Source organism: Caretta caretta, chromosome 4, assembly GCF_965140235.1.
Source record: "Caretta caretta isolate rCarCar2 chromosome 4, rCarCar1.hap1, whole genome shotgun sequence".
Classification (NCBI taxonomy): Eukaryota; Metazoa; Chordata; order Testudines; family Cheloniidae; genus Caretta; species Caretta caretta.
Genome location: NC_134209.1, coordinates 125976293 through 125994046, shown reverse-complemented (window position 1 = coordinate 125994046; position 17754 = coordinate 125976293). Strand labels below are relative to the sequence as shown.

General features: G+C 41.7%; 1 protein-coding gene across 1 annotated transcript in view; it reads right to left on the bottom strand.

The window, feature by feature from the left end:
• The window catches only part of CLNK (cytokine dependent hematopoietic cell linker), a 101247-nt gene that overhangs the window by 46944 nt on the left and 36549 nt on the right, over window positions 1-17754 (bottom strand). Inside the window, exons 3-8 of the mRNA XM_048848564.2 lie at window positions 16362-16433; window positions 15399-15448; window positions 9420-9460; window positions 7779-7941; window positions 1234-1337; window positions 699-744 (exon numbers count right to left, since the gene is read on the bottom strand). Coding sequence (XP_048704521.2) covers window positions 699-744; window positions 1234-1337; window positions 7779-7941; window positions 9420-9460; window positions 15399-15448; window positions 16362-16433 — 476 coding nt within the window. The remainder of the gene's footprint in view (window positions 1-698; window positions 745-1233; window positions 1338-7778; window positions 7942-9419; window positions 9461-15398; window positions 15449-16361; window positions 16434-17754) is intronic.

Below are 17754 nucleotides of genomic sequence, written 5' to 3'. Positions count from 1 at the left end.
GTGACCTGTCCATTACTTTTACTAAAAATACCAGTGATTAAAATGTAGCCTTAATTATCATATACAATTACCCCACAGGTAATAAATCATTGGAGGATGCATTTACAAGTATCTCTAAATTATGGGATTTTGAAATAAGATGCAGATAGAATTAGCATTAAACCAGAAGACACCAGTGTGTGGTAAATACTGATAAAGGCTGAGTTTTTAACAGCCACTCCTGGTGGCATTACAATGAAAAGAAAATTATCAGAGTATGTAGTGGAATGGCTAGGCAAAGAACCAGATTCTGTTTCTATTTGCTCCATCTGAAATCGGGAATGACTCCAGTGCACTCTCTAATTGCTCAGAAGGTGAATGTAGCAGACTTGCCACTTCTCTCTATATATTATATTTCCCCTCTCCTATTTCTTCTATCTACATCTCTGAGTTTTACACAGGGCTGGCCTGTCTCTGAGGAATGGAGAGCTAAACGGCACAACATGTACCCTCTTGAAAGTGATTACTTCAGTGTTGTTACTGAGTTGAAGCTGGATTCTCAATTGTAATATGATGAATTTTTAAAGTGACTGATATTTTGAAAAATATAGGCCTTTTATTCTTTCTTCCCTGATGTATATGGTTCTTCCCCCTATATACAGCGCATAAGAAAATTGCATTTCATAATTTAATTGCAAAACAAGTTTTTTTAATTGTACCTTTAACATTTGGGACTCTGCTCTCCTCTGAAAGATATCTGCATTGCTGTAAATAATATAAAATGTTTAGCTGTGATATTGGTCAGTAGTAATGGAAATATAGCTAATAAAATTCTGCTGTTCCTGACAGAGCAAGATGACTTGCCAGTTAATGGATTTCTCCACATATATTTCCTCCACCATTACACACACTTGGCCTCTTCATACCATAAAATAGTTAACAATTGAAAGCCACTAATCTAGGCTTTAATCTATTCCATAATTGTTATTATCTCCTAGAAATCTCCTCTTGACATGACATTAATATGGCTGACACATCTGCATTCAGCACAAGTTACAGAAACAAGGAGAGCAATATTGCATGGCAATATGGCAAAGTGAGTGAAAAGCCCAGGCTAAAATATGGGTCTTAACACTGAATCGTACTGATTCAAAAAGCTGTCCAAGGATTTAGCCATGCAACTCCCATGACTTTGCACAGCATTAAGTGATACAGAAAAAGAAGGAATTATATTTGTGTATGATCTTTACTTACGCCTAAGTCTCGAGGGGAGTCAGAGGACTTCGGCTGGATGATGATAGAGGATTTAGTGTTTCTAGAAATGTGAGTGGTAGCTGAATTTCCTAAATACCGTTGATCTGTGACAAAGGCAAAAAATAGAGTACATAAGAGCTGCCATACTGGAACAAACCATGGTCCATCTTCTCCAGTATCCTGTGTCTGACAGCGGCCCAGACCAGACCTTCAGGAGCATGTACAAAACATTTATAGAGTGATCCACCTGTCTTCCACTTCTGACTTCTGGTAGTCAGAGGTTTAGGGTTGCCCCGAGGGTGGGGGTTGTGTCCCTGACCATCTTGGCTAATAGCCATTACTAGTCCTATCCTCCATGAATTTATCAAGTTCCTTTTTGAACTTTTGGCCATCACAACATCCCATGGCAATGAGTTCCATATGTTAGTTATGCAACGTGTGAAAAAGTACTTTCTTGTTTGTATTAAATGAACTGCCTATTAATTACATCAGGTGACCCCTGGTTTTTGTATTGTGTGAAAGGGTAATAACATTTCTCTATTCATCTTTTCCACACTATTCATGATTTTACAGACTTTTATCATATCCCCTCTGAGGCATCTCTTTTCTGAACTGAAAAGCCGTAATCTTTTTAGTCTTTCCTTGCATGGAAGCCATTCCATACCCTTGATCATCTTTGTTGCCCTTCTCTGAATGTTTTCCGGTACTACTATATCCTTTTTGAGATGAGGTTACCAGAAATGGACATAGTGTTCAAGATGTGGCATTATGATATTGTTTTATTTTCTATCCCTTTCCTAATAGTTCCCAAGCTAATTAACCTTTTTGACCATTGCTGCACATTAAGTGGAAGTTTTCATAGAACTCACCATGATTATCCAAAATTTCTTTCTTGGGTGGTAACAGTTTAAAACCCATCATTTTTTTTGCCTAGTCACCCAGTTTTGTGAGATCCCTCTGTAACTCCTCACAATCTGCTTTGGAGTTAACTACCTTGAATAAATTTTATATCCTCTGCAAACTTTGCCACTTCACTTTTCCCCCCCTTTGTTCCACATCATTAATTAATATGTAGAATAGCATCGGTCCCAGTACAGATCCTTGGGGGACCCTGTTGTTGCCCTTTTTCCATTGTGAAAACTGACCATTTATTTCTACCCTTTGTTTCCTATTTTTCAACCAGTTACTGATTCATGAGAGGACCTTCCCTCTTATCCCATGACCACTTAATTTGCTTAAGAGCCTTTGGTGGGGCACCGTATGAAGGACTTTGTGAAAATCCACGTACACAATGAGCTTGTCTAGACTTAAAACACTACTACGGCCCAGGTGTGCCACTGCAGCCATAGGGCTTCAGTGTAGTCACTACCTGCGCCATGGGCGGGGTTCTCCCACTGACACAGGTCATCCACCTTCCTGAGAGATGATAGTTAGGTAAATGGAAGAATTCTTCTGTCGACCTAATGCTGTCTACACAGAGACTTAGGTCAACTTAACTATGCCAGTTGGGTGTTGGGGGGTTAGATTTTTCACAACCCTGAGTGATGCAGTTATGCCAACCTAATTTTCTAGTGTAGACCAGGCCGCTATTGACTGGATCACCCTTATCCACACGCTAGGTGACTCCCTCAAATAATCCTAATAATGGAATTATAGAATCATAGGACTGGAAGGGACCTTGAGAGGTCTTCTAGTCAGGTCCCCTGCACTCAAGGCAGGACTAAGTATTATCTAGACCAATGGTTCTCAAACTTTTGTACTGGTGACCCCTTTCACACAGCAAGCCTCTGAGTGTGACCCCCCCCCCAAATTAAAAACACTTAATATATTTAATACCATTATAAATGCTGGAGGCAAAGTGGGGTTTGGGGTGGAGCCTGACAGCTCGCGACCCCCCCCCCCCATGTAATAACTTCACGATGCCCTGAGCGGTCCCAACCCACAGTTTGAGAACCACTGATCTAGACCATCCCTGAAAGGTGTTTGTCTAACCTGCTCTTAAAAATCTTCAGTGATGGAGATTCCACAACCTCCCTAGGTAATTTATTCCAGTGCTTAACCACCCTGATTGTTAGGAGGTTTATCCTAATGTCCAACCTAATCTGCCCTTGCAGCAATTTAAGATCACTGCTTCTTGTCCTATCCTCCGAGGTTAAGGAGTACAATTTTTCTCCCTCCTCCTTGTAACAACCTTTTATGTATGTGAAAACTGTTATCATGTCCCCTCTTAGTCTTCTCTTCTTCAGACCAAAAAAAAAAAAAATTTCAATCTTCCCTCCTAGGTCATATTTTCTAGAGCTTTAATGATTTTTGTTGCTCTTCTCTGGACTCTCTCCAATTTGTCTACATATTCCTGAAATGTGGCTCCCAGAACTGGACACAAGTACTCCAATTGAGGCCTAATCAATGTGGAGTAGAGCAGAAGAATTACTACTTATGTCTTGCTTACAACACTCCTGCTAATATCAAAAAAGTGAACATCATTCCAGAATGATAACAGTGTTACACTGTTGACTCATATTTAACTTGTTATCCATTATGGCCCCCAGATCCCTTTTCACAGTACTCCTTCCTAGGCAGTCATTTCCCATTTTGTATGTTTGTTCCTTCCTACTTTGCATTTGTCCTTATTGAATTTCATCCCATTTACATCAGACCATTTCTCCAGTTTGTCCAGATCATTTTGAATTTTAATCCTATCCTCCAAAGCACTTACAGCCCTGCCCAACTTCATATCATCCGCAAACTTTATAAGTGTACTCTCTATGCCATTATTTATAGCATTGATGAAGACATTGAATAGGACTGGACCCAGAACTGATCCTTGTGGGACCCCACTCGCTATGCCATTCCAGCATGACTGTGAATCACTGATAACTACTCTCTGGGACCAGTTTTCCAACCAGTTATGCACCCACCTTGTAGTAGCTCCATCTAGGTTGTATTTCCCTAGTTTATTTATGAGAAAGTCATGCGAGACACTATCAAAAGCTTTACTAAAGTCAAGATATACCATATCTACCGCTTCCCCCTATCCACAAGGCTTGTTACCCTGTCAAAGAAAGCTCTCAGGTTAGTTTAACATGATTTGTTCTTGACAAATCCATGCTGACTGTTACTTATCACCTTATTATCTTCTAGATGTTTGCAAATTGATTGCTTAATTATTTGCTGCATTATCTTTCCAGGTACAGAAGTTAAGCTGACTGGTCTGTAATTCCCTGGGTTGTCCTTATTCCCCCTTTTTTAGATTGGCACTATATTTGCTCTTTTCCAGTTTTCTGGAATCTCACCTGTCTTCCATGACTTTTATAAGATAATCGCTATTGGTTCAGATATCTCCTTAGTCAGCTCTTTGAGTATTCTTGGATGTATTTCATTAAGCACTGCTGACTTGCAAACATCTAAGTTGTCTATGTAATTTTTAACTTGTTCTTTCCCTATTTTAGCCTCTAATCCTACCTCATTTTCATTGGCATTCATTAAGTTAGATGTTCAATTGCTACTAAACTTTTTGGTGAAAATTGAAACAAAAAAGTCAATTAGCATTCTGCTATTTCCACATTTTGTGTTATTGTTAATAGAATGGTGAAGCATGATTTCCCTTTACAAAAGCCATGTTGGTTCTTACCTAACAAATCACATTTATCTAGGTGTGTGACAATTCAATTCTTTATTATAGTTTCTACCAATTTTGCTGGTACTGAAATTAGGGTCACTGGCTTGTAAGTGCTAGGATTGCCTCTGGAGCCCTCTTTAAAAATCAGCATTAGGCGGGATTTGATTGCAGCCTTCAACTACCTGAAGGGGGGTTCCAAAGAGGATGGAGTTAAGTTGTTCTCAGTGGTGGCAGATGACAGAACAAGAAGCAAGTGGGGGACTCAAGTTGCAGTGGGGAAGGTCTAGGTTGGATATTAGGAAAAACTATTTCACTAGGAGGGTGGTGAAGCACTGGAATGGGTTATCTAGGGAGGTGATGGAATCTCCGTCCTTAGAGGTTTTTAAGGCCCGGCTTGACAGAGCCCTGGCTGGGATGATTTAGTTGGTGTTGGTCCTGCTTTGAGCAGGGGGTTGGACTAGATGACCTTCTGAGGCCTCTTCCAACTCTAATCTTCTATGATTCTATGAACAGTACATAAGTAATTTAATGTTAGTGTACTTTGACAAGTTCAATTCAATCTTTGTCAAGTCATTCATTTATAAAGCACTACCACCTAATCATTCCAGAACATCACTTGCAGTGTACCACTTACAGCTGTGGAATAGTGTTTGTTTGTTAGCCACTTCATGGTGGCTGAGTGCCCCCAAGTATATTTGGCAGCACCTTTAAAGCTGCCAAATGCGTAAGCTACATCTAAGGCATTTCACTGAATTCAGTGGAACAGTCATTTGAAACATCAGCAAAGGACATGGGAGGATCCAACAACGTAGATATTAGTGGCTGGTTCAGAAACAATAAAGGATGTGCAAACCCTTCAGCTTTCCCTGCTCATCTTACTCATGCAATTAGTCCCAACCATACTCACATGATTTCGGCACATGGAAGTGGCTCCTCCAGGCATGGATCTGACCCCTTATATTGAAGAAGGGTGTCAGCTATCTTCTGTGGCTCTACACCCCACTTTCTAGGGCTCTACAGAGGAATTTCCATTGGGGATATATGCAGGGTGAGAGGGGCAGTATTAAGCAGGGAATAGGCAATCCCAGTTGGGTGTGATCAGGGTTGTGGAGGATGCACATAATTCCCCTGTAGCTCCCCAGAAATTATCTGGGAAAGGTGATAAATCCCCAGACTATATCTTTTCTATTGTGCAAACTCCACATTGGGGAATTCCCCCTGAAAGTGGGGGCTCCCTGGGCTACATAACAGTGGCCAGAGGAGTCCCTGCAAGCCCAACTCCACTGCCATGGAGTTATTGTGTTGCCTCTCTGGCCCAGAGCTGATATTGATTGAAAAAAGCCTCAAGGATAGGATTTGCAGGGGGCCTGGGCTGAGAGAGCTGTGGAGTTTATAAGCCAATTCTTTTGGGAAAAGAGGGCAAGCTCCATCTTCTGCCATTTGGGAGGAATTCTACCAGGATGTCTTTGTCAAGTCCCACTCCATTACCCCTCAGGAGGGGGCAACTTGGCCTATTTTCTCAAAAACCTCTGCAATAGAGCAACAACAATCATAAAAGATGGTTAGAAACCCTCTCCCGACTAGTCATTTTTTTAGAAATTTCCTGCCTAAACTGCTGTCTGACACTGTTCCCTGCACCCTATATTCTTGTTCGCTATCATTTATTCAGAAGGTATAACAGGAAGTCTTCCCAATACCTATATTTGTTTCTAGTACACATTTATGCTTGTCTAAAATGTGCCTACATGTTGATACACATCCATGTACATGAGCATGTTTTTCCAAGTCAGTACATTTTCTGAGTCATTAACTTCAAGTGTGTATTTTTATTTCCCATAAAAGATTGCAGAATGGGGCATGAACACAAAAGTCTGTCTTTCTGAAATGTATTTTCAGATTCTTTTCTGGAATGTGGCAGCTACAGGTCATAACTGAACTAAAAATGGCTGTCTATTTGTTTAATGTGCTTTTCTTTGGATCCATCAGTCAAAATTTGCATTGTTTTCCCCAGGCAGTAACTGTACTCTAGGGTGCTCTTAGATAAGCACCAGAGGATGCTTCCAGAGGGTTCCTAACAGAAATGTTCCCATTGGCAAGCAGGGGGGGAGAAAAGATTTAATCAAGCATTTGAGTGCTGCTACTTCAAGTTTCCAAATAAAGCCTGGAAATAAGTTTAGAACTCAGCATAGTCTACCCTGAGTTGAACCCATACTGTGTTCATACACGCTGAGGAATCTAAGGAAAAAATGAGCTCAGTAATTTGATTAGGGTCCAATGTAAATCCCATTGAAAACAATGGAAAAAACTTTGGCTTCAGTGGGAACTGAATCAGGCCCTTACTTTATACAAACCTCTCCCATTTGCTGCTGTAGAATTGATTTTAGTTTTTTTAAATTTAATTTATTTGCTATTGTTGGGCACATTTTATGTACATATTTGAGATTTCTGCCTATGGCTCTTTTTTTTTTTTTTGCAGGAGTTTAAAATTTCTAGAAAGTAGTTATTAGGGCTGACTAGCATAGCCGGTAGGGGCCACCTTTCTTTACCCCAAATTTGACAGCGGCTTGTGTCATTATATTATAGGTAAGCACTAAAATAAAATGAGACTTGAATAGGGCCTTCTGTAAAACAAATCACTGGCTTGATTAAAATACAGAATTTTCCTACAAACAATCCTTGGGAAAATTTATTTAAAAACAAAATGCCCATTCCTGAAGGATGTGTGGTAGGTGCCCTTAAAATAATGTTACATTCATTCATATGCAATTGATTATCCTGGCAATCACATTTTTCTTTCTATATCTTTCACCCAGTGGAGCACTTGGTCTAAATATTTTTAAAAATGACCAAACTGAGCACAATCTGGTCCTTGCTTTCCCCATTTAACCCAAGGACCCCGTTCTGTTTTAGCACAGAAGTCAATTACCTGCATACTCAGATTCTTGTATAGGTTTGGCAGGCAAAATTGTCAAAGCATGCATTGCCTCCAAGCTGGAAGTTTTTACAGTATCATAGGGATACTGTTCTTCATCAGGTACATCGCGTGAATGTTCTGATTCATCCTCACCCACTTTTGCAAAATGTTTATCCTAAGCAAAAGAAAGGAAATTCAGGTAACACAGGGCTCACTTCAGGTTTGGCCAAAGTCAATGGAGTTGCATTCACTCGAATGGCTCAGGTGCATGGCTTCAGTGACCATTGATAGAGTTGGGCTGACTCCTGCCATTTCATGCCTGCAGACTGTGAACTGGGAGTTTTGTTCAACTGTTGAAGGGATGAAGATGAAAGGTTGCACAGAGTACACTGGTGCAGCAGAGTTTCTGTTTGCAGTTTAGAATTTAACTAAGGCTGCATACAAACTTAAAAGTGACTTTAATTTAAAAGATAGTGGGACTCAGGCTCCTAAGAGGGAGATTTTCAAATAGCAGTTAGGAGTCTAATTTCCATCAACTTTTGCTGAGTATCATTTGTGCCTTTGAAAAGTCTCCCCTAAGTGCCTAAGTCACTTTGGAAATAGTAATCTGGTTCCTAAGTCACTTACTTTTGAAAATGTTACATAGAGTGTAACTTAACCAGCAAAGCACATTTTAAAAATTGTACATTTCACTGTAATATTTTCAATGTGTCATTTGTGCTATGCTGTTCAGTTACATAAATCAAGCAGCTAGGGAATAGAACTAATATTGTCACAGAGGGTATTTCTGTCCTTGGACTCTGTGAATCTGAACATCAGTGATTTATGTAATTACTCAGTCATCACAAATTGTAAAATAAAAATCTAACATTCAGAAGTCACTTTTGGTTAATAACTATTCAAATATTTGAGTCCTGAGTGCTTGCACTAGCAAATCTTCGGTTTCCAAGCAAACAAGGCAGGGCGGTGAATATTACTATATGGTAGAATTGCAATCAGCTTTCAAATTTGAATGAAAGTTCACTGCAATGTTTTTATTTGCCCAGCTCTTCTGTTGGCACTACTTGGATACTAATTGTCCAATTTATAGCACATGGTCTTGCCATTCTTGTTTACACCAACTTCTATTGATTTCAGAGTGATTTTTGAGATACACAGGTAAAACAGAATCAGGCCATAGATAAGTAATTGGCTGAGTAGTCTGCTCCTGTAACCCAGCTTCAGAAGTTCCAAGCCTATCTGGAAATAACCATTTTCCATGTTTATTTGAATACAAAATTGCACATTGGAGAACAGATGCATCTTATACTTTTGTAGATTTGATACTGAATGATTATTCTAAATACAATGTTACTGAAGTTCAAAATAGAACACAGCTATATACAGAAAATGAACCATATTCTTGGTATTTTCTAAAACAAGCATTGGTCTAATCCTGCTCCCACTGAAGTCAATTTAAAGCTTTCATTGATTCCAATAGGAGCAGAGTTAGGCCAAAACTAAGCACTTTTCAAAATCCCACTCTACATTCCAGATGCTCAGGCAGAAAGGATGGTCTTCCCACAACAGCATTACAGCAGGTGACAATCTTAAATTTCAAGTCAAAGTGAAAGTAAGGTAAAATTTTAGAAAGGAAGGGAAAAAAATACTTACAAAATTAGATGTTTTTCCAGGAATATTTCTGCTCTTGCCTTCTAAATAAAGTGGTCAGAAAGATTACAGCAAATATTATATATTCTATATAGAAGAGTGATATTATTTAGTATTTTATTAAAGGGAACAGAACTTAGTTAACTGTATAATATACTGAAAATATTCACATAGCTCACATAGTGAAAAATGCCAGCTGCCCCTGAGTAGATACATTAGTAAGGAAAGAGTCTTATGGAACCTCAGACCCACCCTTATTTCATCTGCACAGAGGCTATGAAGGCCAAGTTTTTCTCAAATGGGTGCCTAAAGCTAGGTGCCTAAATAATAAATAACTAAAAATTTTGTAAGTAGTTTTATGGTTCCCATGACCATAGCATCTGAGCACCTCACAGTTAGAGCTTAGAAGAAAATGGTTTTCCTGTCCCATGGATATTTTTGGGAGCTCAATTTCTTCCTGTCTCAAATCTGGACAAAAAGTTGAAATCTCAACTATTCATGAACTGAAAAGAACCCCAATTTGTTTGGTTCTGGGCAATCAAAATGTTTCATTTTGGTTCACAGCAGCCCTTATTTTGGCCGTTTCTGCTAGAGGCTCAAACCTGCCATTCACTCAGCTAACCTCATCACTGGCCAGCATGGGGGAAATGGAGAACAATCTCCACAGTCTCTATTGTCCCACCTAGTGTTGCTCACAGACCAGGTCAACTCCTCCTGTGTCCGATCAGGAGTTGGGGGACTGGGGGGAACCTGGGCCCACACTCTACACCGGGTTCCAGCCCAGGGGCCTGTGGATAGCAGCTGTCTATATCTCCTGTATCAGCTGCATGACAGCTACAACTCCCTGGGCTACTTTCCCATGGCCTCCCCCCCAGCACCTTCTTTATCCTCACTGCAGGATCTTCCTCCTGAAGCCTGGTTATTCTTGTACTTCTCAGTCCTCCAGCAGTACACCTTCTCACTCCTTGCACACCCCCCACTAACTGATGGGTGGTTCTTTCTAAACCAGGTGTCCTGATTAGTCGGCCTGCCATAATTGATTCTAGTATGTTCTTAATTGGCTCCAGGTGTCTTAATTAGCTTGCCTGTCTTAATTGGTTCTAGCAGGTTCCTGGTTGCCCTAGTGCAGCCCCTGTTCTGGTCACTCAGGGAACAGAAAACTATTCATCCATTGGCCAGTATATTTGCCTTCTACCAGACTCCTGTACCCGATTCCGGACACCTGCCCCTTTTGCGGCGTGAAGGAAACCCTGGCGCACGTCTATCTGGAGTGCGCCAGGTTGCAGCCCCTATTCCGGCTCCTCACCAGTCTTTTGTTACGGTTTTGGTTGCACTTTTCTCCTCACCTCCTCATCTACGCACTCCCTGTCCGTGGCCCCACTAAGTCGCGGGACCTCCTGGTCAACCTCCTCCTGGCCCTGGCTAAAGCGGCCATCTATAAAACCAGGGTGAGGAGGTTGGCCGATGGAGTCTCCTGCGACTGCGGGGCCTATTTCCGATCCTCTGTCCGTTCACGTCTCCGAGCGGAGTTCCTCTGGGCGGCGTCCACCGACTCCCTTGACGCCTTTGAGGAGCGGTGGGCGCTGTCCGGGGTTCTCTGCTCGGTGTCCCCGTCCGGTTCCCTTCGTTTGACCCTTTGACCGCACTCCCGTCCCTGTTTTTCATTAGTTGTCCCCCGTAATTAGTTGGCTCTCCAGGCCCTGTGGATCTCCCCCTTAGGCTGGGGGGGGCTCCTTTCGTAGTGGACGAGCTCCGCCCGCCCACTCCCTGGATCCCAATAGGACCAGACTCCTGTACCCGATTCCGGACACCTGCCCCTTTTGCGGCATGAAGGAAACCCTGGCGCACGTCTATCTGGAGTGCGCCAGGTTGCAGCCCCTATTCCGGCTCCTCACCAGTCTTTTGTTACGGTTTTGGTTGCACTTTTCTCCTCACCTCCTCATCTACGCACTCCCTGTCCGTGGCCCCACTAAGTCGCGGGACCTCCTGGTCAACCTCCTCCTGGCCCTGGCTAAAGCGGCCATCTATAAAACCAGGGTGAGGAGGTTGGCCGATGGAGTCTCCTGCGACTGCGGGGCCTATTTCCGATCCTCTGTCCGTTCACGCCTCCGAGCGGAGTTCCTCTGGGCGGCGTCCACTGACTCCCTTGATGCCTTTGAGGAGCGGTGGGCGCTGTCCGGAGTTCTCTGCTCGGTGTCCCCGTCCGGTTCCCTTCGTTTGACCCTTTGACCGCACTCCCGTCCCTGTTTTTCATTAGTTGTCCCCCGTAACTAGTTGGTTCTCCAGGCCCTGTGGATCTCCCCCTTAGGCTGGGGGGGGCTCCTTTGTAGTGGACGAGCTCTGCCCGCCCACGTCCTGGATCCCAATAGGACCAGACTCCTGTACGTCCACTGGTCTGGGTCTGTCACAATATGTATTGTGTTATGTAGATCCTTTGGACATTCTAACTGACCCTGACCAAAAAACAAAAGAAACACACCCTTTTATGCATCATTGTTCTTCTGTAAGTTAGATTCAATACATGATTCCAGCAACAAAATATTGCACAATGTTGCATGGCCCAGCAGATGGCATTAAATGTTCATTTGTACTCTACCTGTACTACTGTTATCTATGTTTATACAGTCATCCGTGCGGGAGGAGAAACAGACTCCTGCAAACTATGGGCCTGACTCTCCACTCACTTACACCAGTTTACTACTATAACTCTATTGACTTCACTGAAGTTACTCCTGATTTACACCAGTGTAAGTGAGAGGAGAATCAGGCCCTACAAACATAATGATGAAAACAAACCAGTGCTCTAAAGTTTCATTCTTTCATTTTCTATTTCAAGTTATAAAAATGACTCTATATTCCTTGAGTTCCAAGTTAAACACCCTCAACATGACAGGAAAATGAGTCACACAGATCAATATTATTGGCCACATTCTCTAGTATAACCAAATGGAATTTGGAAGAGGACCAGGCAGAGGTAGCCTCATTCCCAGCATAAATTAGAGCATCATAAAGACCTCAATAACTTAAATTTATACCTGTATGCCCAGAGACCCAAGCCATTCTGATAGTAAAGTGGGTGAGGTTCTGTGACCTCTAATGTGGAGGAGGTCCAACTAGATGATCGTGATGGTCCCCTCTGGCCTTTAATGTCCATGAGTCTATGAGCCTGGGATCACTGGAGCTCAGAGGCATCCCAGCCATGCCTCCTTTCTTCTCGGAACACCTCTTCTGACCATGGGTGGTGAGAATGATCACATAGAGGCACAGTGCTGGTGCTGTTCTATCTAGGGATTCCCTTTACGCAAGGAGAACCCTCAGCTTTCTGGTTAAGTTATCTGTCCAGCTCCTTTCTGCTGACTGAGTAGTGCAAACCAGCCAGTACAGGGCGGAAAATCTTCCTCTTGTATCATGATGGACTTTCAATTCAATACCTTTTCTATAGTGGTGACGAATCTTATATACAGTAATGTAACATAATCAGCACAATGTGTATTGGGGCCTGATCTTCCAAACCACCGAGCACCATCTGGAAGGTGCATGGCAATTGAGGGCACGAACACTTTTCAGGACGGTGTTCATTTATTTATTATTTGTAATGTGCTCATACCCTCAGGTCTCAGTCAGATCAGGGCCCCATTGTGCTGGTGTTGTACAAATGCATGTAGGAGACAGTCTTTGTGCCAAAGAGTCTACAATCTAATTGACCTCTTCTTACCACTGTTATTTTCATTGGAAACTGAAGACCTGGTGTAGACTTGGCATTTCTCAGCATTTTCAGGTTGGTGACCCCTTATTCAAAGTCAAAACATCTTCACAGCTCCCTTACATTTACCAAAGTGCCACGGGTTACCATATTGCACATGAGTACCAAGTATCAAAATTGCCTTTTTATTTTAAATGAGACAACAGGGACAACTTTGATTCTGTGGTCATACTAATTAAAATAGGAGTTCACAGGGTCTGAATCTGCACCCATGGACTTCAATGCAAGAAGATCTTAGAAAGGTCAGTGATTTCATTATGTTTCTAATACTGACATCAGACAGGAAGTTGTGTTTTAATAAACAGCCCAACCTGCAGATGCTTAGCCAATCTCTCCAAACCCCTTTGATATACAAAATTGGGTTGACAATTTTTCAAGGGTAAGATTCTCTTAGGCAGTTTCTAGTTTGTCTGGAAATATCATGAAAAATGCCCATCTCATGTATTTAGGCATCTCTGTTTTAGGCCTTAGTGAGGACATGCAGGATCCTCAAAAATTATGTGGGTTCAATTCAAGGGATGAGCAGGAGAATAGGCTGGCCTCTCTTCCAAGACTAGGGGGAGGAGGCAGGAAGCTGCCAGTAAGTGCCAGCTGTAGGGAGGTTTTGCTGTGCTGTGGCCACTTGTTCACTTAGAAGTGAATCGAAAGAGAACACATGTCACTGAAACCACCAGACAGGTTGGTTTTATTTTATCTGAGTTGGTTCTTTTTACCACAAAACCTACTTCCTATTGGTGCTGACTGGAAACATCACCTAGTGGTTGGGGGTCCCTTCCTTCTTAATACGGGGAACCAAGGGGTTAGTTCCTTCTTAATAGGGGAACCCAGGCCCTGTGACAGTTACCAAGGTCTACCCAAAAGCACCTTAAGGCTGCCTGCCGTGGGCCACTTCCTACCCTCTTCTCTATGGTCCAAGCTTTGCAGTCTGTAGCAAAAGATAATGAAAAAAATACACTACCTACACCTTTAGCCTGTCTGAGCCCAGCAGGAAAGCTCCTCTTTTCCCAGAGAAGCTTCTACAGCATCCCTTCCTAGGAACTCCCAGGGTAGACCTTTCTCCCTGCCTTGTCAGCCCCCTTCAGAGCTGTCTGGATTCCTTTTAAGCTCCACCTCCATCTGGAGCATGCTCTGCAGCTGCAGCTGGGCATGGTCAGCTGGGCCCAGAGTTGCTCTTTAACCCCTTCAGACCTAGTGCAGGGTTTATACACCCTGTAACATCCTCTATTAAAAAAGCCCTTTGATGCTATTTTAAAGTAAAAAGTAAGGGGGTGGTGGATGTACACATTTTAGCAAACGTCCTTTATGTGTGAATGTGTAACATGTGGCAAGATGCACGTGTTGTACAATAAATGTAGGGTACCGGCTTTACATCCAGCACACGTTAATAGAGCCCTTGATTTCACAAAGCACTGATGTACATTCTTTTCATTAAGCATGTTCCATTGAAGTCTTGGGGTGAAATCCTGGGCCCATGGATGTCAGTGGGAATTTTCCCCACTGATTACAGTGGGGCCAAAATTTTACCCATGAAGTCAATGTGACTTAAGTACATGCTTAATGTTAAACATGTACTTAAATGCTTTACTGAATGAGGGCTAGAGAGCACCTTATAATTAGGATCAGGGCCTTATAAATAGGAGAAGTTTAATTTTTTTTTCTAAATTAAAATGGATTTTTTTTTTTTGCAAAAGGTCAATCACCCGATTGTTTTAAAAGAGATCAACTGTTTTGATGATTTAAATCAGATCTGATGGTACAGACAACTGTGCCCATAAAACTTGGCCTAAATGGGGCAAGATAGATATAGATAAAAAGGCACTTTAAAAAAAAAAGCTTTGTACATTCTTCCCTCCCATGGTTTTTAGAAGCAATGAACCATTTCATTAACAATTCAATGTTTGTTGTTTTAAATCTCCATTTTATATGCAGCAGGATAACTTATTCCATGTGATGTAGAACTTTTTAATGCATGAGGCCACAAAATCAGTATTCTTCTTGTGTGCTGGTAGTTTTTGGCCTCATTCATTCATTGATACCTGAGTTGTGTATATTTCTTACAATAGATCAACACACCTGGGTTCTGATTCTATATTCTTTGCATATCCCAAACTATCCCAAACTATTGCTGACACCAAGGGTAATAAGAATAGTAAAAAGAAAACAGAATGAAAAATGTTATTGAGAAGAAACATGGTATAAATGGTAACATAGTTTTTTACCTCTGTGGTTTAACTCTAGCTTACTTGCTGCATTCATGTTTGGCCAAGATCTAAAGAAGTAAAAGAGAACAAATGCAGTCACCAAAATATTAGCAAGTTTATCAAAACCTCATTGAAGGATTAGCATAACAGAATGAGGGAACTGCTAATCATTTAAGTGAGAAAACGTTTTTGGTAACTGTGGGAAAATTGATGATTTTGGGGCCTCTTGGGTCTTGGTTGTATTGCCAGTAATATGTTGCAGTTACATAGGACCCATCTTTCCTATGCAAGAATCTCAAAGCATTTTACAAATATGAATTAATTAAGCATTGTAGGTAAATAGTATAACTCCTGTATTGGTGATTCGGTAGATGGCACTCTGCCTTCTGAATCTGATCTGATCCAGTGTCTAAACATGCGCCCTGATGAACCACCAAGATGTGAGCACAGAGGATTCATATGCACAGATCTCTCCCTTCACTGTTGGAATGATGGCTCTGTCTGTCACCCTCATCCGCCTCACCCCTTTGTATTTCAGATCTTACTGTCCCAGTACTTATATGGATCCACCATTGTGGTATGTGAGCACCTACCAACTATTAAAAAACAGGAAAATAACTGTTTTTGAATTTAGATGTAACCAGGATTAGGAATAAATTTACACACACCCCATCACCCTACTATCTGAGCAGCTTCTCTAGGAAATGCGGAGGGTTAGCAAAATATCAGCTCTAAACCTTTGGCTCCAAACTCCCCCCTGTACTTAGAGCTGTCCTGTAGCTTCTGCTCTTTTTTGTCTTATCTCTTGTAGCAGCTACTGAACAAAAAATGAAGCTGAGTGGTTTCCTGTTTAGTGAGCTCTCTTCAAACCACACTGGATTCATCTGACCTTTAGCTGGCCAATGTTTGAAGCAGCTATACATCAATAATGAAATTCTTATAATTATTTATCAGGGCTTTAAAAATAATAAATTTACTTACCTATTCATTGGCAAAGTTAGCTTCCTGTTTTTCAGATCTGTTGGTCGTTCTACTATAGTTTTCCTGTTGACTCTGATTCAGTAGAAAATAACTTAATTAGAAAATAGTAATATGTTGGAAACAAGCTTCAATGGGAGCAAAATTAGGCCCATGTATCTTAGAAGTTTTTCAAATCTGGAAAACTATATGTATAGCTGAATGACATTTCTTCCCCCCCCATGTCTTTCCCTCTAATGGGTGGATTTGACTTTTGCCGGTTCTTGTTTTTAACAATTTAGAACCAAATTGTTCCCTATGCAAAAGGAAAGGGGGAGAAAAACCCACTGGTGACAGGAAACTTTGAATTCCAACTTCCAGTGACATCATTCCGTTAGAGTGGGGATGCATTAACTTCTTGTGGAAGGGAAAGTGAATTAAGCTACCAAAACCTATGACTGTCCAGGCATGAACTCCATGCCAGAAACTGTGATTGGGAAATGGGATGGATCACTCAGAATTGACCTGTTTTGTTCATTCCCTCTGAAGCAGCTGGCACTGGCCACTATCAGGACACAGGGCTAGGTGGACCATTGGTTTGACGTGGTATGGCTGTTCTTATGGACAGTGGGACACTTGCTGAACAGTAGGGCAAACACATGAAGCTCTTGTCCTGATTACTCCCTTCATGGCAACATAGCTCTGCTTCCCTGCCATGCCCTTTCCACTTGCAGTTGCTCCTGAGACCCTTTGGAGTGGGGCTTCTTCTAGAAGGCAGGGAGACCCAGGTAAAATAATACTGATCTATGACTCAATCCTGCAAACTCCTGCAAGCTTAATTTCTAAAGACTACTCCCATGCTTAAAGTTAATCCTGCACTCACGTATTTGCAGGAAGAGGGTCTTATAAGTAGCTCACTGCATAATCTCCATAGATTTCAAGGGTGACAATTCCTCTGTGAGCAGGTTTCCCTAGCTCAATTTCTGGCTTGCTCACTCCAGATCCACAGAGCCAAACAATGCAGCTTTCTTATGTAGGGTTTTGCTGTGGTCTCCGATTCGTGCAACAGAGGCACTGCTCCCTCCTTCTGCATGATAGGGAGTTTTCCATGCCATTTAGCACCCATTCACCTTTGTTGCAGAAGGGAGTATGTGGCCTTTAAGTTAACGGTAGCATTTTCCAGCATTTGCCATCAATGATATTCATTCTCTAGCTAGAGCATGTTCAGAAATCGTAATTCCATATTTGTGACAGTGCCCTTCATTGACACAAAGTACCATCATGCCCCTTTTCAATTCATGATTCAAGTCACATTATTTATGGTTCAAAGATATTAAGGAAGAGGAAATGTAGGGTAGCATTAATTTTAAGTGTCCATTGACTAATGTTTAATTGCTGACAAAATGCAATGAAACAC